The 24037-nt window shown below is 46.8% G+C and overlaps 2 protein-coding genes across 4 annotated transcripts in view; both read right to left on the reverse strand.

The window, feature by feature from the left end:
• The window catches only part of sez6l (seizure related 6 homolog (mouse)-like), a 50351-nt gene extending 47703 nt beyond the window's left edge, over positions 1 to 2648 (reverse strand). For 2 of the 3 annotated variants that reach the window (XM_076029738.1, XM_076029737.1), the window contains exon 1: positions 2227 to 2647. In XM_076029738.1, coding sequence (XP_075885853.1) covers positions 2227 to 2323 — 97 coding nt within the window. In that variant the 5' untranslated portion in view covers positions 2324 to 2647. Of the gene's footprint in view, positions 1 to 2226 lie in introns of all 3 variants that reach the window. The other variant, XM_076029739.1, reaches the window with a different exon arrangement.
• Positions 2649 to 19481: 16833 nt separating this feature from the next.
• Positions 19482 to 24037, reverse strand: part of myo18b (myosin XVIIIB) — a 45863-nt gene continuing 41307 nt past the window's right edge. Inside the window, exons 40-44 of the mRNA XM_076029747.1 lie at positions 23494 to 23627; positions 23357 to 23398; positions 21998 to 22168; positions 20585 to 21543; positions 19482 to 19687 (exon numbers count right to left, since the gene is read on the reverse strand). Of these exons, the coding sequence (XP_075885862.1) occupies positions 20589 to 21543; positions 21998 to 22168; positions 23357 to 23398; positions 23494 to 23627 (1302 nt within the window). The 3' untranslated portion in view covers positions 19482 to 19687; positions 20585 to 20588. The remainder of the gene's footprint in view (positions 19688 to 20584; positions 21544 to 21997; positions 22169 to 23356; positions 23399 to 23493; positions 23628 to 24037) is intronic.

The raw sequence follows: 24037 nt of genomic DNA on the forward strand, positions 1-24037 counted from the left end.
AGCTAAATGCTTTTGAGGTTTGAGTCCTTTGGGGAAATGAATCAGGATTGTTATCAGATTCAGTGTTTTTCCATAATGTAAATACAATAAATGCAGTTAGCATAAAATACTGTGCTCATAAAAGTCACATGGACGTTGAATTAATCAGTCACGTTGTTTATTGAAAATGTTGGCTTTGCATTATGTGTCCATCTGTTGAGGAGCCTATTGGAAAACATTTGGAAAGGGTGAAGCAGCCAGACAAACTTCCTGTCTATTTTCATTAAGAGTGGCTTCCTACTGGTGGAGCGGGGGCGACATCAGACAGGTGTCGCCGCCTCCTAGCGACAAGCAAGGTGCCACAGTGTTCCACAACTCTGGCTGAAACCCACCAAGAGCGCCTCCAAGTGTCTTATGCAAAAAAAAAACAGGCATGAAACACCGTTAAAACAACAGCAACACCTGCGCTAAATCTCATTAGCAGCAGCTAGGCTCTCTTCTTCTGCTGCCTTATTTGGGGTAGCTTGCGGCCCCCGCTCCCCTGCTTTCATCATCATAATTGAGAGGACACTAGAAACAATTTAACCTGGAGCTGTGAGATATATGGGATTTGGGACTTGAAATCGCAAAGAGTCCAGCTGCCTCGCAAGGTTATTAACTAAAGGTAAATGTTGGCTGTCACACGAAAACTCCCCCACAAATTCTCTTCACCGCGCACGTCCGGTCGATCTCACCAACCGACTCTCGTTAAACATCGGCTGAAATTGCAAAACGCATCACAAAATAAATGTAATCTCTCAATGGAAAGAAGCATTCCTGCCACCACGGCGGCAAAGGAAAGAGCTCAGAGGTGACAGAGTACACAACAGGGAAGAACATGTGACTGTTGAAAGAAAACACACACACACACACACACACACACACACACACACACACACACACACATACACACACCATTCATTAGGACTATCTTGCACACAAGACCCGCATTAAACTCAGATAACATCGCCGAGGTAACATTTAAAGACGAGGCTCCTAATGAGCCTCAGGGGACGTTTGACGGCAAATTAAATTGTAGCCAGCAGACAAATTCGTTCCTTGGCCAAATCCCAGAGTGACGGACGGGGAGATTTGCAGCAGACTGCGTTGTGTTGTTGTGTGTGTGTCGGCACGGCGAGGAGGAAGCGACCCTGTTGCGGGAAGCCCTCTGAGGGGTGAGAGGGGGCGGGGGGGGCCGCAGACAAAGCATCCGCTTCCCGGTGTCGGCCAGGTTCCTCTGGATCATCCGCCTCACTTCCTCCGGTGTTTGTTGTTTAGATATCCGTTTGTTCCGGAGGGGGACTCACAGGAAGCGGACTTTTGGAATTGGGCCGGGCCTGTAGTCGGCTTCGCGAATGGCGAAATGCGGGAAGGGTTCCAGTGAAACTCACACATTCAATAAATAAAATAAATAAATAAATAGATAAATAAACAAGTAGATAAAAGATTTAACACCACTGTGCACCTCACTGCAACCCACCACCTCCACCACCACCGCCACCACCAGAACCATCCTGCCTCTGACTCAACTTTCGTCCGCCTGCTTTGTCATTTCACTGCTGCTGCTGCTGCACAGTGAAGGCAAAAACCTCCACCCCCACCGCCCCCACCACCCCCCTCGTCTCCCACTCGCTGCGTGACGAGCAGCCTAACTGCGGGGGGGCTTGTTGACAGGTAATCTCCCCGCTACGTTCCCACGCAATGCCAGTGGGCTCCAAGGGTCCACATGGATGCCCGGGTAGCCCAAATCCTGTTTGTGCCAAAAGATAGAGAGAGAGAGAGACAGACAGACAGAGAGAGAGAGAGAAAAAAAGAGCTGCAGCGCCGGATTTAGAAAATATATATTTTGACTTGAGTTGATGCTTCATCAACAGCACCGCGCACCACCACCACAACAAGCCCCCTCACTCTCCTCCTACACGAGCCGATTAGGAGACGGGGGATGCCCGGAAACATGAGTTGTCGATGCGGGGGACTTTAAAAAAAAAAAAAAAAAAGAAAAAGAAGAAGAAGAGAGAAAGAAAATAAAAGCTGCCGTCCATCCAGTTTTTGGGCAGAAGCCAAGCACGGAGGACAAGAGATGGGAAGATTTGGAACGCGTGCGCGTGTGTGTGTAAAATAAATTGTGAAATAAAGCCGCGCGCAGTTGGTCGACTCGGACTCCTGAGGAAGCTTTGTGGCGGGGGGGGGGAAACATGGAAGCGTTACCTCCCGCTGAGACGCCGCTCCACAGCAGCCCGATCCACAGCACCGCGGGCACGGAGATGCGGAGCGGGGAGCCGACCGAGCGGGCGGCCGGCGGCATGGCGACAGGAGCCGGTCCGGAAGGAGAGCCGTCTGACGCTGCTGCTGGTAGTGGTGCTGCTGGTGGTGGGTGAAGGGTGGCGGCGGTGGCGGCGGCGGCTGGCCGATCAGTCGCAGTCCGGATGGTGGGGGAGAGTACAGGGTCCGCGAGTCAGCGCAGCATCCTCGCGACTGCAGGCGGCGCCTCGTGCTCTCTCTGCCTCCGAGCTGTCCTCCTTTTCTCCTCCGCGCGGACTCTGCTGCTGTCCTCCCTCCCTCACACACACTCTGACTCTCTCTCTCTCCCTCCCTCCTTCACACACACTCTCACTCTCTCTTTCTCTCTCTCACACACACACACTCTCCCTCTCCCTCTCTCTCTCTCTCCCTCCCTCACACACTAACACACTCACATCCACCACATCACATCGCCACCCCCCCTTCAAGCTCGCGCGCCCGCTTGACCTCAATGATAATGAAACTTTTGCGCGCGGTGTGGGTTCGCATGTGGCCGGCACACACTTACATAAAGGGAGGGGTGGGGCGTTGTGTGTGTGTGTGTGTGTGTGTGTGTGTGTGTGTGTGTGTGTGTGTGTGTGTGTGTGTGTGTGTGTGGGTCCCACCAAGTGCAGAGGATACCGCTGGATCGTATCGTGTGGCGGGAAGCGTGTGCGTGCGTGCGTGCGTGCGCGCGCGTGCCCGGCTGCTGCTGCTGCTGCTGCTGGTGCTGCTGCTGCTGGTGTTGGGGGGAGGGGGTGGTTGAGTTACGAGGCATCTCATCCCGAGCTGGTTAATCTGTTTAAGTAGCTGCGCTCCTCGAGTGGCAATCTTGCGCGGCATCTCGAGTCAACAGAGCCCACCGCGGGGACGACGACGCCGGCGTGCAGGAGGAGATCCAGCCAGAGATTAAATATAGTTGGCTGGTGCACCGGTGGTGGATCAAAAACGAACAACAACAACAACTAAAGAAAAAAATGATACGGTCATATGGGGTGGATGAACATTGTGCATTTCATATGCATGGCATTCATAATATATGAATAATATGCATGTGCCAGACATATCTATGTATGTGCTTTTTTTCCCTCTCTACTTGTTCTACTGCTTGGCTTGCCGTATCCGCTGCTCAATTCCCCCGTTGTGGGACCATAAAGGCTTGTTTTTATCTGATCTTATCTAATGCGTGTTCCCCTGTCATCCCATATGCAGGGTTGTTGAATTATTATTACATGTGCATATTAATAATGGCCTGAATTAACAGCAAGCCACCAGCAAATCTGCTCTTTCAAAGCCCAGTGTGCACATTTTTAAAGAGATTCACTGGCATGAGGTGACTTTGTACGGGCTTTTTGTCCACTTCTTCTAGTGGTATATTTGGACAGGCTGGGAACTTCCTCTTTCTCTCCATCCGAAATAAGCGCAAGCAAATTTCACTGCTGGATGTCACGAGGACGTTGCGCTGCTGGATTTTGCCATTTCAACCTTGAAATTCCACCAACAGTCACCTTCAGATGTGAATAAATCCCGCCGGCACGCTGGGCCTTTTAATTGATTCGCTGTTCGTAATTGAGAAGACATTTTCTGTGAAAAAAAAAAAATGAGAAAAGCCATTAAGGAGTAACTCGTCGTGATGTACTCTGTGTGCTGCTGACCTTCCGATGCAGAGGTGCTGGAACCTGTCGCGGCCATCTTGGGGGTGACGGCAGTGTTCGCCTTGAGCAAGTTGCCTGTTTATTAAAGGGGTCAACACCGGCAAAAGGCACAGTTAAGAGTTGCTCGCACGATCTCAGAAGAACAAGCGCATCTGAATCAATCAAATCATCCAGCGCCAGAGCATCAGGTGTGGAACGAATTCATCCAAAATATGTCTTGCAGGAGAATATCGAACGTGCTTGCTTAAATATTTTTTTTTTTTCCCCCCACAAAGGCTGTTTCTGTTTAGCTTAGCTTTGCTTGAAAAGAGCAGGAAAAAAAAAGAGCCCACCTGTCTTTGCACAAATCTGCCAGGCAACAAGCTCCGTCTCTGGGCGCTTCACGTGGATGGATATAATCAGATTGCCTCTGGATTTACTGCCCGGCCGCAATAAAAGATGTCTCGATTGGATAAAAACGGTTTTCGTGGAGACGACGCAGGCAATCAGATTTAAACCCCACGTGTGCGTTTGCCTGGATTGCGTTTCATACGCCTCCTACGTGCGCGTGCTGCGCCTCAATGCCGTCCCGTGATATCGGGGCCAATCAGGTGTGCAGGAATGCAAAGAAAGAAGGGAGCAGGGCAGCGGCGGCGGCCTCCCATTGATCCGCCGAGACAATTGAGTTGCCTCTCTTTACATGCGTCATCAGAACAACACGCGCTTTTGTCGGACAGAGGAGGAGATGGAGAGGCGGGCCATTGTAAACAGCGCACAAGGAATTAGGCCGGGCCGGGATCAATACTGTAGCTCAATTGCACAAATAAAAAAGAAAAGTTTCCCCCCGGAGGGCAGAGAAGACAACAGAGGAGCTGCAGCTCTCTGAACAAAGGTCTCCATTTTATTTTGCCTTTTTTTTTTTTTTTTATATATATATATATATATTTCCTTCTAAGCTATGAAAGCTGACCTTGAATAATTTGAATGCAAAGCGTTTCACCAAACTATGGGTTTAGCCTTCCTTCTCATGGGTGCAATGTGGAAAAATAAACATTTAAGCGGAAAGTGGGTTACGTGTGACTATTCCTGGAGGGTATTTTTGGATTTTTCATTTTTTTTTCTATTTTAGGAACCGTTGGGATGTTTTATCCGCGCGGGTTTCTGACAAAGGAGCTGAAACGACGCGTCTTTGATGGCGGGAGTCGACCCGGGCTCGTTTGAATCGCCCTCCTAAAAGGAAGAGCGTCTCTTCCACCTGTTCCACCACGTTTTCCCAGGTCACTTACGTACGCACACGCACGTGCCGCAGAGCATGAATGAATTTTTTCTATTGGAGACGTAGAATCCTCTTGAAAAAACAAAGTGACAGAAGGGCCAAAACCTGCATTGCAGCCGGTTGGCTGAGGCCTCGGGTCTGAAGTCTCCCCGCGTCCACCTTGCCGATGGCTGCGGTCGAAGCATTTTCAGGCAGCACTCGGCACCGGGCAACCTACCGCCTGCTTTTCATGCTGTGGCAAAAAGCAGTAAACTGCCTGTTTCTCCTCCTTCGTCCATATTCCCACCCATTCCCACCCCGATCCGCTGCTTATCCACATGCGACAAAGCACCATGCTGGACACTGTTGCGCCCTGCCTGCGTGTTTCAAACTGCTCCGCACACACGTTAGCCCTCCCTCTCGGGTTTCACACCGACAGCCTGTTTATGTCCTTCAATTTTCCACACTGTGCTTAAATTGCCCCATATTAACATAATCTCAATAGTCTGGAGTAATAACTTGAGTCATTGTCAACCGTGTGAGACACAAACAGATCCAGTTAACAGATGATAATGTTTGTTTGTTTTTTTCTTCAATACAGTGAGGGTTTTTTTTTTTTTTTTTTCTCTATTAGATATTTTTCAAATCTTGCAAATTGCGGTTAGAGCTTGCTGCGAGCATCGGCCTGGAGATTATTTTTTTGCATGAATTTAACCTCAATCTTATTATCACACACAACGGAGGAAAAAAATGAGAATGTAATGGTCCATAATTTGGCCAAGATTTATCGTCCGACTTTTATCCCTCTCTTATCCCCCTGGCAGTAATCAGACTACTCTCTTTTTCTTGCTGCATTTATATTGCACTTTTGTTAAGCGAGAAAGTCCAATATTCACTTTTTTCCTATACTTTGTTTTGAATCCAACCAACTTGGCTGTCACAGACAGGTATATGTATGCAAAATGGCTTGTCAGGCTGGAAGGTGCGAGGCTGGGCAGCTGCCAACGAGGAATAGATCGTGGCAGGAAGAGAATTCAAATGGGTGAGGACTGTGTGTGTGTGTGTGTGTGTGTGTGTGTGTGTGTGTGTGTGTGTGTGTGTGTGTGTGTGTGTGAAGCGAGCTGATGAGTAAAGAGCTGGGGGCAGGTGAGAAGGTGGGCGTGATTGTCAGGTGATGGAAACAGCAAGGGAGGACCCCAAAATAATAAATATATGAATAAATATCAGAAATCAGACTGAATGAATATTTAGACTGACGCTGTCGTCTGGGAGGTTGGAAAAGTTTGTTTTTCGTCAAAAGAGCAGATCGCTGCTGCGGGAAGCAACCAGTGTTGGCTAGTAATCTATTACAAAGTAATCCACTACTGTCATTAAACTACTTTTTGAGTTTTTGAGCAGTAATGTAACGGGATTACTGTGGCAAAACTGGTAAATGGTTAAATCATGATTACGTCATCAAGCAACGATTCCATTACCTTTCCGAAATATTTTGCAAGCTAAAAATACTCATTATCCACAAAATGTCTAAAATTTAGAGAAACAACCAAAAACAGCAATGTCGCAGATTGATGGTGCAGCCGTGCATGCAAAGTGCAAATTGATGTGCGGCGACGCACCAAAACAAGCATGGCGGCGGCAAAAGAATAAACAGCGATTGAGTTTGTTAGCTGGAAATACAAACATTATTTTGACTTCATCTCATCTAAATCAGAGAACGTCGTGGTTCGTTGTGCGTTATGTGCAGGAAAACGAGGCGTTCTCAACTTCGAAAATATCCACGTCGAACCTCATGGATTGTTGAAAGCCGTGATTACACGTCAGTCAGCAGTGCTCTGCACAGCAGAGATCTTTAAACTGCCGTGCTTCTAATTATTTTAACAATACGGGCTGTGACAAAGGCACCAGTGCTGTACATGAGTTTGTTCTGTGCAATGAGAACAAACATTTACTCATGTTAAGAGGACAGAGGCGATATTTGTGATTGAAAAATTTGCACTTTAATAAAGTTCCATTCAAAAAGCCCTGATCAACTGTGTGTGTGTGTGTGTTTGTTTTTTTTAACTAAAGTAATTCGTAATTGATTACTTATGAAACAAAGTTGTTAAAGAGGTAATTAGATAACTTTTTGAAGAAGTAATCAATAATCGGTAGTTGGATTACTTTTATGGAGCAATCCCAACAACGCTGGAGAGCAACACGGCAAGAGCTGGGAGAGCGATCCCCAACAAGCTAGCGCAAACAAGCCAGCGAGCTCAATGGTGCCGCAGAGCTCCAGGAGAGCTGATGGGAGCCACAGAGGCAGTAATTATTCTGGGTGGAAATCGTTGAATCTGACCTGGTTGGGGCCCAGTGTTGCTTTTATCTGTAGCAGCAGCAGCAGCAGCAGCAGCAGCAGCAGCAGCAGCAGCAGCAGCAGCATCTTGTAGAGGGGGAGAGATGAAAAAAAAAAACAAAAAAACAACATATTTGTAGAAGTGGCTTGAAAGTTTGCTCTCAGCCAATCTCGCCCATCATCTCCCAGTCTGTCCATAATGCATGACACAAAGTTATAAATGATTTATAATTTCATTTCAGACGGGGGAAAAAAAAAAAAAAAAAAAAAATTCAGACAGAGATGGAGACGGAGGACGTCCGTCCTTCTGTCTGTTTGCAGATTGAGTTTTTAATGGTGTGGCTCCCTCCAAAGATGGAGGGGGCAGGCGTGCGCCAGCTGCACACACACACACGCGCACACACACACCCACACACACACACACACGCACGTGGTGCACACACACCTCATTAAACACTGTGCTACAGCAGCAGTCTTACCCGTTTTCTGCATACCCTTCCCCCCCCCAACCCCCCCACGCCCCCCTTCCTTGTGTAAGTTTGAGCTGCTGACACATCGAGATAAGCCGCCGGGGGCCGAACAGAGCGTAAACACGGGGAAGACACGCCTCGCGCACGAGGAAAACACACGCTGCGCGATTGTTTTGCCGTTGTTTGTCCACATTGTTAAACACGGAAGGAAGGTGTAAATCACGACGCCGGCAAAGAAGAAAAAAGGCCACGAACTGCAAACGAGGCGTCGGCGCACCGATCCGAGCGGATCTACCGCGATTTGGATTTAATTATGATAAAGCTTGAACGACATTTTTTTTTCTTTTTTTTTTTTTTTAAAGGAACAACCGGTGCCCTTTTTGTAAAAATGTTAAACAAAATTTAAGCGACCGGGAAATTTGCTTTGGAAATTCAAATGAAAGAATACGATCGTCACGCTTCCGCCGAGCGACTTAATGACGCAAATTAACAGGGCTGCGCAAAGTGCCGTTACGCCTTGAGTGCGACCGCCTCTATTGAGAATTACCAACACTGCTTCTCCAAAATTGGGAATTTCGTCTTAAGGCGCCTGAAAAGTTTTTTTTTTATATAATTTTTATGGAAAAAGCACGAAATAGCTGCGTTCATGATGGACACAGAAGTAAAAAAACAAAAACAAAACAAAACAAACTCTGTTCAGCCTTTCACATCCATATTATCTTCTCTGTGACCGATCACAACCAGTCTCACAGTGGGCGGTCCCCGCTTAAGAGCACGCTCCCACAACGCTGCCCATAATGGACCTCAAGTGATCCGGAGTTCAGCGTCTCGCTTCCCCCCTCCCTCTTTCGCACAGCGGTGGTGCTGGTTCGCTTTGCGCTCCCCGGGAGCCGCTTGTCAAATCCGGGGAGCATTTTAGAGTGGCGCCAAACAGCGACGGGTTGCACTTTGTTTGTTGCAGCGAGGAGTTTTCTCCGGAATAGACGACGAGGGCTCCGCTCCTTTTGAGCTGCTCTCGCGAAAACAGACGCGGGGACGTACGACGAGGTCGCCCTGAGACGCCGAAGTGTCTCTGAACGCAGCTCATTAAGCCGCTGCGTCGCTGCAAACAATTTAATGTATTAGGGCCCCGCGGCGCAGCGCGGCTAGTGACAGTGGCGGAACAGTGAGCACTGCAGCGCCTCAGTCGCCGCCAACCAAAGGAAGTCATCACTGTGTGATGGGTTCAATAATAGGATGCAGTGTCAATAACATTGTCCGCAAAATGAGCAATCTGCTCAACGTGAAACCTCGCGAAAACTGCCGATACGGACATGGACACGAGACTCATTCAATCAAGTCGCATAACAAATCACACGCATGCTGACCAAGACAAATCAATTCATCAACAAAATAAAATTCCAAATGCACCAAAAGTTACACATGGCTGGCGTCTTCTGACATATCGCTCTCTAATGGCCTCTCTTGGTCTGCATCTGAGACTGCAAAGTAAAGACTACCAAAAGGCCTGAAATCTTTTTCTTTTTTTTGTTGTTGCCTTCGCCCGCCTAAAACCAAGCCATGATTGGTCAATTCAACCCTCACTCTGAAACTAAGGCTGTGTCTCAGTTCAGGGTCTGCAGCCTTCGAAGCCTGCATTTGAAGGCCAGTTACGTCATAGCACTGCGCGAAGGCCTGTCCCAATTCGAAGGACGCTCCAAATCCGCCCTTCAAACGCGTCCTCCTTTTAGCCAATTCGGAGGATGCACTGCTACTGTCCTCCCGTATCCCAGGATGCTTTGCGTGCTGCTCCAAAGCATCCATCTCTCTCCGCTCCCACTACAACCACTTCCTCGTCTCCTCGACTGAGGCGGGCTTTCTCTCTATTTATACTCCGAAATGTGAATACAAACTCCCCCACAAATGCTGCTCAGATTGAAGCCACAGGTGTCTGCCATCTCCTGGTGTAAAGTGGAAACTACTTTCAGCATATTTGCCTCTGTGGCCTGTTTAATTCAGCAATGACGCTTGTCGCGACCGCGGCGCCTAAAGGGTTAAGCGTATTATGTTGAATAAAAATGAAAAGGAATTTGATAAATAATGATTTAAATTTTAAATGCCCCTGCCTTCTCTGAAGGTGTGTATGAAGCCGCGAGGGTTCCACATTGGCAGGGAACAATGGCTCAAGCTCGGCTCAAGAGTTCAGTCGAAAAATAAATCAAACGGTTGTTAAGAGCGCGAGGCCAGGGCGGACGGGTGACTCGGAAAATAGAAAGATCAATATGTGGTGGGTGATCGTCTATTATGTAGCAACTATGAGCCACGGCCAAATAAATCAGTGAGTGGGCAACGCCGTCGCTATGTTCTTGTTTTCTCCTCACAATCGGAAAATAAAGGAAGTCGTCCATCTCGCACAGGTAATTGCTCTCAGCAGTCACCTCAACCATCAGATTCCATCAACGGCGGATATTCTCTTATTGCTTTTATGTGTTGGATTTCTTTCCCCTCTGGTTGCAGAATGTCTCGTGGTGTTGGGGAATTATTTTCTTGACACAAAAAACAAAAAAACACTTCATTTTGTACAAAAAAACTACAATCTTTCAAATTTCACTATTGGGTGTAGAACGTAGTATTTTACGTTCTACGTTGCTTTATGTTGCTTTAACACTGTTCCTTCTGTGCCTTATTATTCCCAAACACTCATTACTGGCCGTTGCCAATCTGCAACCAGTTCTGGGTTATTCTTGCTGTGTTTCCGGTCTTCACCGACTCCTGAGTGGAATAGCCGAGCCTTCAGGCATGAGTTGCTCAACGGCTACCAGCAAGCCTCTCCTTAAGTACGGATTTTTATTTATTTATTAATTAATTAATTTATTTATTTAGGTCTAATGAAGAACTACAGCGGGAACACACTGGGAAGTTGTTGATTCGGGCCAAACTATGAAGCCATCTTGTCAGACTGGTCAGCTGCCAAAGTTTTCTTCGTTACTAAAAATTCAATAATTAGACCTTCCCCACTCCCACTCCCCCCCCCCCCCCCCCCCCCCCCCCGCGACACAGAGGTTATCTGGATTCTGTTGCTAAAATGGTCTGCAGGATAAGATCGGGAGGATAAATGCTAATCTCATTCTGAGGAATCGTCTGGGTGGTTTCCCCCCCCCCACCCCCTCCCCTTCATTGTTAAACATTTTGCCGAGACTTCAGCGGAGCTGCTCGCCGGTCCCGTCCTAACAAGGTAACCGCTGTCGCACTCGTCCCAATCTGCAGCCGCCCGTCTCCAAATCACCTCAATTGCACAAACAGAGGAACCGCTGAGCTCTCGCTTTTTTACCTCGGCTAATCGACTAAAAAACAAAAACAAAACAAACAAAACAGACAGGGATCGTGACGAGCAAGACGTCTAAATAATCTCCCTGCAGCAGCTCTGCGCCGCCGTCGGCGTTCTATTCCCCAACTGATGTCCTGCCAGGTTGATTGTGCTCTGGCTCTAAAAGGAGGACCGCTGTCCACGTGAAAACGCTTCTTAATTTTTCTGTTCTTCCCCCCCTCCCCCGTTATTTGCACTGAGACGAGCAGCGCCGCGTATGAGCCTTGTGTGTGTGTGTGTGTGTGTGTGTGTGTGTGTGTGTGTGTGTGTGTGTGCCGAGTCGTCGTTGTCGGGGGAGTCGAGTTCCCTCCTCCATCTCTGATAAGCAAAGAATGAAAGGAGACGACGGCCTCCGAGGGAGGAGAGATATCGTTGCCTCTGAGAGAGTCGCCCGCACCAGCTCCGTGGCAAGCGCCATCCATCCACATCCCGGCTCATTCTGTCTCTTCCCTGTCTAATCCCCCCCCCACACACACACACACTCCCCCGCTCTCACCCCCCCCCCCCTCTCCCCCCACCCACCATCTCATCTCTTTCATCTCTACGCTCTTCCTCCCATCGCTCCCGGTCCTCGCGTCGCCGCTGTGTGTTTTCTCCTTCAGACACGTGTGAGCAGATAAAAACAACAGAAGGGGGAAATCCAAGTAGCAAATGATGATTAAACTGCCCTGTGATTTGCAGACAGTGTTTCGTGCGTTTGAAAGGGCGATACGCAAAGATTTTCGCCATCGTCCGTCGCGTGTCAGGTCTCCAAAAATCAGTACGCGAGGCCCGAGTGGGGTCGTTGCCTCTGGGGTCGAGGGTCACATGACCAGTGTTGGCGAGTAATCTATTGCTAAGTAATGCACTACTGTAATTAAACTGCTTTTTTTTTTCTTTTTTTTTTGTAACCGAGTAATGTAACGGGATTACTGTGGCAAGAATGGTAATTATGTCATGATCACTTTATCAAGAAATATTTAGCAAGCTAAAAATGCCCTGTTATCCACAAAATGTCTGAAATTTAGAAAAAACAACCGAAAACAACGATGCCGCAGATTGGTGATGCAGCCGTGCGTGCAACGTCGTTGATATGCGACCACACACCAAAACAAGCCTGGCGGCGGCAAAAGAGAGATCAGCGATTGCGTTTGTGGCTGAAAATTCAGACATTATTTTGAGTTCATCTCGTCTCAATGAAAGAATATTGTGGTTGGTTGTACGTTATGTGCAGGAAACAAGATGTTCTCAACTGTTAATTTATCTTTTTTTTTTTTTTAACTAAAGTAATTCGTAATTGATTACTTATGAAACAAAGTAGTTAAAGAAGTAATCAGATTACCTTTTAAAGAAGCAATCAGTACTCAGTAGTTGGGTTACTTTTATGGAGTAATCCCAACGACACTGCACATGACGCACCCTCTCTGTCAGCATCGAGACCTTTTCTATCCTTCCGTTCACAAAGCCGAACGTGCTCACGTGCTCGTTAGCGCATGTGAACCTCTGCCTCCCCCCCCAACTCCTCCTCCACCCTTCAATGATGCAACTTCTGAAAACGTGCAAGTGGCTTGACACATGCTCCGAACGGATGCTATCGTGAGCTGGTGACAGCGTTCTGTAAGCATAAGGCGAGCCTCGAGATTCAGAGTCGTTTTAGCTAACGTTAGCATGTCTGTCGTTTATAAAAATCAACCCACTATTTTGGTGCATTCAGGTTACAGGGAAAGCCAACCTCATCACACGTGACCCACCCACCCCTTGCACAAGTCCTTCCAACTCCTGCCATCATGCTGCCAATACAAAGTCCCCCTGTCCTTGAAAAACATCCACAAGAATTCATTCATACCCAGTGCGACTGACATTTTAAAGACAGAGGCTTGATATTGTTTATTTATTGTCTTTATTTTATTTTATTATATATGTATGTATATATACATATATATATATATATATATATATATATATATATATATATATATATATATATATATATATATATATATATATATACATATGTATATATATATGTTCATTAATTTCGTTAAGGTGGACAACATCATTTGTACATACACACTCTACACCTTCAGATCAATACCCGCATTATTGGAAAGGAGCAGCAAGAAGAAAACATTTCCGATATTTGTCTGCCCCCTATTCAAACAAACAGAAACAACAACAACAACAAAAAGATGGTCTGACATCATGTACAGTTGATTTTCAGTAGCCGACACTGACTTTGAATGGAACAACAAAACACACAAGTACATGTTTGCAAGCTCAATAATAAAAAACAAAACAAACATTGATCAATAACATCCAGTTTAAGTTTCGAGTGCATGTAGACATTTTTTTCTGCTTTTGTACATTTTTGTTTTTTTTTAAATTGATTAATATCTGTACAGCCTTTCAAATCCAGTAGTTTGGAATTTCATATGTTCACTCCCAACAACTGAAACACACATTTGTCTCAAAGCGGTCCAAGCAACTTGGTGCTTCAAATCAAATCTTCTTTTATGACATATGCTGTATGCTATATATATATATATATATATATATATATATGTATATATATATATATATGTATATATATATATATATATATGTATATATATATATATATATATATGCCTCCACAAGGAAGCAGATCTAAAATCAGCGTCAACGAGGAGAAATATCACAACAGGGCAGTCGCAAAGCGGTCCAAGCAACTTGGTGCTTCAAATCAAATCTTCTTTTATGACATATGCTGTATGCTATATATATATATATATATATATATATATATATATATATATATATATATATATACATATATATATATATATATATATATATATATACATGTATATATATATATATATATATATATATATATATATGTATATATATATATATATATGTATATATATATATATGCCTCCACAAGGAAGCAGATCTAAAATCAGCGTCAACGAGGAGAAATATCACAGCAGGGCAGTCGCTGCATTAGACCGATGCCAGCCTTCACTCATGTTGCAGCAGCATGAGCTTTGATGTGACCTTCATTTGGGTGCACATTGCATCCGACAAACAAGCGTGTTTTTTTTTTTCTGCATTCATTTAAAGATCACACAGAGTTGCTGTGTGCGCTGCGACTTGACAGAAGCAATATCATGGCAGAGAGAGCAGACAAAGCCGTTGAAAAGTTTAGATTCCGACGCGGTAACATTGTTCGCGAAGTTGTTATCGATCTCGGCTTTCGAAGGAGACGCCGGATGCTGCCCCCCCCCCCCCCCCACGCTGCTGCCTTCAGCTGAACCTAAACAGAACAAATCAACTCATTTTCTTGTTCATGTCCAAGAAAGACCTTTCGTCTGCATCTGACCAGCTTGTGAATAATTGCAAATAGAGACTGGGCTATAAAAAAAATAAAATAAATATCCAGGGATGTTTGAGTGAAATATGGAAGAAAGTGAGAGCGAGATCAGTTGTCCTGGCCGAGGCTGCCGGCTGCCGTAATGATTTCCTCCAAGACGTGCCTCCTTCCGACTTCCTCTCATTTTACCTTTCAGGCTGCCAAACAGCGCAATTTGATTCTCTTCCTCCCCTCTTATTTTGGAAAGTGCTTCTCTCGCTCAGAGGACTTTTGATCTTTTGTCGCATTATGTTCCCGCATGTTTTCAAGGCCAGAGGCGAGGCAGACAAAACACCCAAACCTGCTGCGTCGCCTCAATGGCTCGCACTGCTGCTTCGGAAAAGACCAAACCCCACATTTACCTTTCAAACAGTAAATGTGTTGACAACCGTGTACTGTACCTCCTTATTGCATTCGCAGCAGCAACGCTATCGTTATCACTGGATAATTACTTTGTATCCCTGAGTGTGAGCACGTTTGCCCCTCCTCTTCTTTCATCTCAATGTCGACTTGTTCCTTTCCAGATATATATCATTATCGTTGTTGGAACAATTATGAGATTCATATATTAACGTCGTGTGTGTTTCAGAGAGAAAGTTGGATTCTTCCTCTATTTTCTCCGCCACTCGAACTAAACCATTGCCGGTTTCAACCTCCTCGGGGGTTTATTTCTTCTTCGCAAATGACAAAAATGACGGGATTTCAAATGAACTCGAGCCGCGACTGTTTTCGTCGTGCGACTATTAGGAAAGCAGCGGGAGAGCTGCTCCCAGCTCAGCCCTTCCAGCGTCGACACTGATAAGCAGCGAAACGTGACAATGGCAGACAAACACCGCAGTGTGCGCAACTGAGACACACACACACACACAGCACTTTCTTAGACAAGCAAAATGTGCGACACAATGCCGTGCGCGCACAAAAGCGTTTTGGGTCAGCGAGCAGCGCCATTTACACACTCTGCCTCCAACCTCTCTGCTTGTCTGGGATTTGAGAGTCAGACATAAAAATTAACCAACAAACCCTCCAATATCAGCTCCCGGATGGAACACAATGCATCGATTTTTTTTTTTTTCCAAGCTCTGAGTGCAAGTCGCCCCGGGGCAGTGAAGATTTGCCAAAGTGGAGATCCTCTGCATCCCCGCATTGTTAGGAGTCTCTAACAAGACACATTTGGCTACAGCAGCCTGCAGCAGTCGAAGGCCAACAATAGCAAAAGAAAGAAATTGCTCGCACAAAAGTGCAGCTTGTTGGTGTGCTGGGGGGGGGGGCCCCGAGTGAGCTCAAGCACAATGGCCCCGGTTTTAATTTTTTCCCCCCGTTCTTCTCTTTCTTCTTTATCTTCTTCTTCTCGCTCCTCCGTGTCACTTTCACTCACGCAACTCCGGAGACGTGAGGAGGATTTATTTTGAGTCATTAGGCGCGTTCAATCGCGGGAACTCAAAGTTATCAGAGCGTACGCGAAGCTTTCTTGCAAGCTAGCGCCGCGACGCCGGCACAATTACCGGAGAATCGGACGACGACTGCAAGCGAGCGAGAGCGCAATCGGGTCCGATGTGCACGATTTCCAGGCGGCGGCCGAGATGCGATAACAGAGGAGGTGCAGCTGTTCCCCGGCTGCTAATGAGAGACGGCCGTTCCCCCCGCTCTTCCCGGCTCCCATATCAGTCGGAGGCGTTGCGGCGGAGAGATCGGCCGGGTCGCCTTTGAAAAATGGAGGCGAAGCATCGGCGGGCCGTGACTCCCTCCCTCAAACATGTCAACGTCCCAGGCTGATGAAAGAGGAATGGGACTCTATAGCTGTCAGACTATCAGTCTGTACTCTCGAGAAAATGCACGCGGACGTCGCAATCTCAAAGACACGTGTGAGAAAGGAAGGCGGAGCCTCAGTCAGGGCCGAGCTGAGGAAAGAGCACGAAACCGTCGCAAGCAGTTGAATGTGGGCGACTGCAGGGGAGCCGCGGTGTCTTAGCAAGAAGAGACAACACTTTCACAGTAATAGATGAACGGCATACAGAGTTTTCTGTGCTGCCGACTGTTTTTTTTTTTTTTGGCAAGAGTTTAGCTAAACACATTCCGGCTCAGGATGGGTTTTTTCCAGTCACATTCCAGGGTTGTTTTGAAGGGCCGTCCCCTTGCCAAATGTTTTCTGCAGGACTTTTCCCGAATGGACGTTCAATTCAATCTATCAGGTACCCATAAAGTGAGATTAGCTATGGAATGTTATTATTTTTCTGTGTGCAGATGTAATGATCACTTCACACCTTGCAATTTGTTTTGATGGCTGTTCCTGATCCTTATTGCTACACAAGCCGCCGTTGGGAATTCCTCTTAACGAAGCACAGAACCATTTTAATGGAAGATTTCAACTTTCCTCCATTGCTGCTTTGTCACTCCTCTGCATTTCTGAAACACACTTTTTGGGACTTGAGGGATCGCCTGAGAAAAAGTCAAGTAAACTTTTTAAAAGTTCTCAATTAATAAAATGTTAGATTCACTTGAGAGGATTGCACATTAATATAAAGTGTACTTTCTGGGTCCTATTGTGTCAAATCAGAATCTGAAAAAGCAGGGAGGTGACCTTTTAACGAAGATTCTGGGTGACCAGTCACATTGAAAGAAATTAATTAGAGATTTAAAAAAAAAAAAAAACCCAAAGTGACAAGAGGCTTCATAGCCACATTTTTTGGAGGTACCTTAAAACTCAGCTATGAAAAATGAAATATGCATTTTTTTTCTCTCTAATCCTATAATGAGATTCTTTTTGGCAAGACTCAAATCGACTCCGCTGTAAGTTAATCTTAATGTTTGACAATAACAATCTCAATACATACATTTTTTTTTTAAAGACAGGATGACTTGGTCAAGACAAGTCGAAATAGACTTCACTCCAGTTGACAACAGGAGAGAAGAGCAGTGTGTGCTGGACAGGCTGCCACTTTGTCACAGGGCAGGCGCACTGAGATGGCTGAACGGCCAGACACAGTCATACTGCACTGGAAGAGGATCGAAATTAGAGTTAGAATAAAAAGAACTACCTCGCCCACATCTATTGACTTTAAATGTGCATGGACGCTAAGCAGGGAATCAGTGGTTGCAGTTAAATTTGGATAGTTTTTTCTTTTTCTTTTTCTTTTTCTTTTTTTTTTTTACCAATAGTTGGACTTGGCCAGAGTGGAGGAGACTTGGAAACATTGACGATGACAGATTTAAATGTCTTAGGAACACAACTATTGGCTGGAAATATGAATTTTAAATGGAAAGTTTGATGCCCTTCTTATCTTTTTGTCCTCTCTGACAAAATACACTCCCCTCCGTCTAAACAACATTTAGAATTTCAGAGCACTAGCTCTTGGGGGTGGGGGGCGCTATAAAATGATTAATTAAACAATCATTGAAAAATAGCACTTTGCCCACTGAGAGGGTGAATCCCCAGTAGATCTTTAGATAAACTAAATCCATGATATTAAACCTATAATCCCAAAGTCAATCATCAGGAGTCGTAGGTACTCTCCCAAATTAATCATCCCCGTTGCCATAGCGCTTATCATTTCTGTCACCTCAACTTTTCTAATTAGGTTTAAACGGAACATGTGATTTAAATGGTGGCATGAGCCGCATGTAGCTCGCCTCAATGTAGCTAGCTGCAGTTTAACTAAATTCAGTCAGGAGTGAACCAGCAATGAATTAAGCAAAACAAGCCTTTCCTTTTCTTTCTTTTTTAATACTTTCCTGCTTAAACTAAGAATTTTCTGATCACACAGCTGCCCCTGCAGCGACCATGCTAATCACTTCAGCATCGGCTATGCAGTCGTTTTTCTTTGTCTTCCTGTTTTGTTCTTTACTCTTAACATAAAGTCGAGACAGACAAATGGCTACATGTGCACTTCTCAGCATGAAAGGTCCATGGTGGATTTAGTTAAAAAAAAAAAAAAAAAAACACAACAACAACAAAGTAATAAATTTGAATGTTGTGTCAGGAAATCCATTTTAAAAGCTTCCTCGGGGTTTGAGAGATTATGTAACAAAACCATGTCCTTGCAGAGTGGCAGTAAATGGTGTTTTCAGGCAAGAGGACCGGCGTCTGGAGCCGAACATTGAGCGTATCTGGTTCTGCAGGGCAACAGCCTGGCGCCATCTCGTTTGCTGCTCTCGGACTGACTGTGGTGGCTGCAGATGCTTTTATCTGGGCTCCCTCGCAGTAAATATGACCTCTAGCTATTAACTCTGGTTTGGCTCACACTGCGCAACAGATGGGGCATGAAGAACTTACAAAACCCATTGACTGAAGCACTGACAGTTGGGACTCCACCTCCAGCGCGTGTGTTTACGGCGGGCCACGCACGAGTTTACGCATCTGTTTTTTTTTTTTTTTTATTTCAAAAAGTTGCTTGAATAAATACAAAACAACCCTTTATATCACTGTTGGAATCATTTGATTTTAACTTACACTTGAAACTGAGTTGTCTTTGCAGAGGATGTCACACTATTATATTGTCATTGCAATGTGACTTTTATTTTATTTGTTGGACGTGCAATGTCTATCTGCCTGATAATATAAGCTACCAATAGTTGTAGTTGTTGTTGTTTTGTTTTTTTTAGCATGCTTTCAATAAAATAAAATTAAGTCAGTCTGAAAGAAGATAATCTATGTGTTCAGTAAAGTAGTGTCCATCGAAAAAGAAAAACATATGCAAATTAGAAGCAAAATAAATCAGTGTCAAAAAGTAATCAAGTGACGAGAAAAGAAAAAGAGCTCAGCCAATCCAAAGAGTCATTTCCATTTTCTTTTTATTAATCATATACAAATAGTGCTCTTTTGAAAAAAACAGCTATTGAGGGCCTTTGGGTGGGACCAAATGTATTTTCAGGTTCAGCAGAGAATAATAAAAACATCCATGTTGACTTCTGAAGTGACGCCTCAGCCTGGGCCGCTGCTGCTCTGTCGGTGGGGCTCGGTGCGAGTCGTGGACGCGCAGCGCCTGACGGGAGAGAAAGGAGAATAAAACAAAAACGTGGTCAGAGCGGCGAGAGGACGCCGTGAAGCAGCAACAACATCCTTGTTTTCGTCTTCTTTTCTATCAAACGCCTCAGTCTCGCCCCCCCAAGGATTGGATGTTGAACTAAAAATACCATCAGCTCTGAGATTGACCCATTCATGCATCTTGCCGCACCTTCTCTCCGCAGGGACTGTCACACTCAGCTGATTAACATCACCCCCAGAAAAGACCAAACAATGCACTTTCGGTGATTTTCTTTTTTAACATGAATCCACATCTGAGTGATCACATTTCCCCCTCGTCAACAGACCTCTAGTGTTTCTTTACATGTTGGGGCTTTCGAAGAAGCAATGCGCAGCAATAATCTGCTAATTGCAGAGGAGCATCTGAAAGCAATGGGGTTTGGGGTGGCTAATTATTAAGGCATGGTCCTCGTTTGCGGCATTAAATCACTTTGAAAACAAAAGCAGCACAATTAACAACAACAAAGCCCAACATTTTTATAAGAATATCTGAGCAGCAATTTTATTAATTTAGAGACGGATGTTGGATAAAAATGTAAATACAGTATATTTAAATTGCCAAACTGTGGGGGAAAAAATGTTTGTTGTAAAAACTGTAAAATAAAAAAAAATAAAAAAAATGTTTTCATCAGCTGGATTAATTCATAGTGGAGAGAAGTTCGGACTACAGGCATGAGCCCAAACATATCCATCCACCTTTACACACTGCTCGCTTATACAGATCTGGTGGATATCGGCAAAAAGTCAAAATGGGACATCAGTAGCTATAACAACAATAACTGTATTGCGGACGTGTTACTAAGGAATTTATCCCTCCAATATTGTGACGCCTTTCTCTTTGTCCCTCGGCGCTCACCGTTTCAGTCGACCTCTTTCTTCAGGTACTTCTTCATGACTGAGGCCACGTCCCCTCCCTCGCTGCCCTCCGCCTCCAGCCTCTCCCCCTGGGGCTTTTCCGCCCGGCGCCGGGGGGCTCTGCACTGGGAGCTTCCCCCCGAACCCCCCGAGCTGGACGACTCGGTCTCGGAGCCCTTCCTGCTGCGGCTGGACGGCGGCAGCTCGCCGAAGTGGACGCTCAGGGACCTGCGGCCGCCGCGGACCGAGCCGGCCAGGCTGCTGGTGGACTGAGCTCTGCGGATGGCCGGCAGGATGTCCGAGGCTGCGTCGTCCCGGTTGCTGTCGCCAACCAGGCGGCGGTTCTGGAACACCAGGGGCTCCGAGCCCAACGAGGCCTCGCCTCCGTCCTCCGTGATGAGGTTGCCGAGGACGCAGCGCCGCGGCGCCTGAGGGGAGCGCTGGAGAGGCGACGTCCGGGAGTAGAGGGCCTGGTCCGGGTCCTCCTCCGGGATGGACAGGGAGGAGGCACGATGGCCCGTCAGGAGGGAGGAAGATGCCATGGAGGAGAGGCGGGGCAGCGAGGGAACGGACGACAGGGAGTCCCCGGAGCTGTAGCGAGACATTCTGGTGGATCCGGCCGCCGAGCAGGACGGCTGGGCGTCGGCCAGAGAACGAGCGCTAGCGGCGCGGGGCAGCAGCGGGGAGGACGGTTTGAGGATGCTGGGCCCCGGCCGCGGCTCCTGGAGGTCCTCCGGACTGAGGGAGAGGGCCGACGCTCGTCGCCGCAGGTTGGAGGCCGCCGTGGTCTGATAGACCGGCAGGGAGACGGTGCTGCCCGCGTCCCCGCCGGAGTCTCCGCCAGCTCGCCGCTTGCGGAGCCCCTCCAGGAGCTCGGAGAGGGCCGAGGAGGACGGGGCCCGGGGCAGGCGACCGGCGGCGCCCGGGTCCGGGCCTTCGTCCTCAGGGTCCACACACGAGCTGCAGAAGAAGAAACATTTTCTGCCGTTAAATTCTGAATCACATGGCGAGGAGACCAGACCAACAAAATAAAACCGCAGACAATAGCACAGATTTCATTGCAAGTCAAGTACACATACCTGAAAAATCGACCTGAATACAGTAACAAAGTGTACCACACCCCCAGACTCCAAGATGGCGGCCCATTCATTTCAATAAAGTTGCTCACCCAGCGCATATTTAGGCCAATCAGAACAATTTTGGAGTTTTTTTGTTTTTGTATTGCAGTCTATGAGAAAAATGCGTTTTGGACCGATGGGATTTTTTGCTGCAGTACCTCAATTGGCCACTGGGAAAACTCGCCGCACTGCCATATTGCCAGTACGGTATCCAGTTCTTATAATACATCCATGGTTTGTACTTCATCGCTTCCCACCTCCGCCTGTTATGGCTGCACATCAGATATCAGGCTTACCGGAAACTGTACGTGCTCATGGTGTCCGCAACCGACTGGCGCCCCCCTTGGCTGCTGATGGTACTGCCGCCGGAGGGGGAGGTACCGCGACGAGACCCTCCTCTCGGGACACCGATCCAATTCCGAATCCCCTCGCCGACGTCCTCCGTCCCGATGCTGGACGCCGAGTCACTGCGGAGCAACATTAGCTCATCAGTCTGGCAGGCCGATCCACCGCTAGTAGCATGCAAGCGCGTCGTGACCGCAGCTCAACCAGAAGCACATGCCAAAGGTAGGCTTGATGTGTATGTGTAAGTATTTGAGCGGGCAGTTTCCACCAAATAAAAAAAGTTTGAATTGGAGATACGCTGAGCATTTCACAGTCGTTGGAGTGCATGCATCAGTGAGCACTGCCGTGACACTAGTATTTTAGACCAGGTAAAATAACGGTGGAAATCAATTTATGTGTGCAAAGAAGTGCTCTTTGTTAAATAAAGTTTTTCAAACTTTAGCTACGCTGTGCTCCTCGGGTCAATGCTGAGATATCGTTAGCGTTATGGCTGTGTGAGAAGCTGTGGTGGACACATTAGTAACCATGCACCAAGCCATCTCTGTGCACCAGATTATTGTAAAGTAATCCGAAAAGGAATCAATGTCAATTTCTTTGGCCATCACCGACTTGAACACATTAAAAGGGGCAGTTTGTTCTTTTAAAACTCGGCACTTTGTGAGGAAACGCAACAGGAGGCTACGGCGGATACTTTCCCTGTGAATATGGTCTCAAAGTTGGAACCTCTTGCAGATATTTGGATCACAGCACACTGTTTTGTTTTGTTTTTGTGTTTGTTTTTTAAATATATATTCTTGTGGAAGGATTCCCTTTGTGAAACTCCAGAACAGCTTTGTGGTTTTCTGGTTTGGAAAATGTCCACAGAGCCTCTATTCAAAAATTAGCGAGTCGGTGAAACAACAATTTTGGGCCAACTATCCCTTTAAATGTAACGACTTCCACAGCTGGCCAACAATTCCTCAAACAAATAAACTGAAATATAGCCACAGCTCCTGCTCATGCTGATAGGCAGTTAATGTTATGCAGTTCTTTATCAGGGTTTCTATTTAATTCATTGTGTCGGCTTGCAAATTTGACTCGTACTGCATCATCAAACACTGACAAGTAAAAGCCCCAAACTGCCAACCCAGGGTGTAATTTGATGACTCCACAACGAGACATAATAATAGTTTTTGTCTCTGACTGGTGACGTCGCACAATCACTCTGAAGCCAAAGTTCACATCAGCTTGACGATGCCAATCACACACGCGGACACACGCACGCACGCACAACCGACCCCCGAACACAGGCACAACCACGGCGTTCTTACAGGTCTTTCTTTCGAGTCAAGGACCCCACAGCAGTGTGCACGCTGGAGTGAAGGGCACAGCGGTGAAAAAAGGTGAGAAAGTCGACAGGCGCCAGAGGGGGCGCCGCGTAAAAGCGGCAGCAGCGGCTATCCGTTACCTCTCCGAGTCGCTCTCGTCGCTGGACTCCACCTCCTCCAGGGCGGCCTGCAGGTCCACGATCCGCCGGATGGACGTCTCCAGGTCGGCCTGCAGCGCCTGCCGCACGGCGCCCAGCTCCTCCACCTGCATTTCCTGTGGGATGGGGGGGATGGGGGGGGAGTGAACGTCGAGGGGGATGAATAGCACTCCTTGGGAGCGTCAAGACGGGTCTTCTTAAGAGCTCGACGAGCCGCCTCCCCCGTAAAATACCTTGACTCAGGCTCATATTAACTCATCAGTCATACGGGAAGTGTCCTGTGGCACGTCTTCTTTTACACACACACACACACACACACACACACACACACACACACACACACACACACACACACACACACACACACACAGAGGTGCCTGCTCGCGCGCGCGCACGCACGCACACACCGATGACCTACACGCCTCGGGGTGTTGATCTCCGCCTGCCTTATTTAGGAGGAGAATTGTTACATCCACCCGCTGACATTGGGAGGGGAGAGTGATTTATTAATTCATCTCGCCTGCAG

This window comes from Nelusetta ayraudi, unplaced genomic scaffold (assembly GCF_046127955.1).
Source record: "Nelusetta ayraudi isolate G7.1 ecotype Tasmania unplaced genomic scaffold, CSIRO-AGI_Nayr_v1 ptg000026l, whole genome shotgun sequence".
Classification (NCBI taxonomy): domain Eukaryota; kingdom Metazoa; phylum Chordata; class Actinopteri; order Tetraodontiformes; family Monacanthidae; genus Nelusetta; species Nelusetta ayraudi.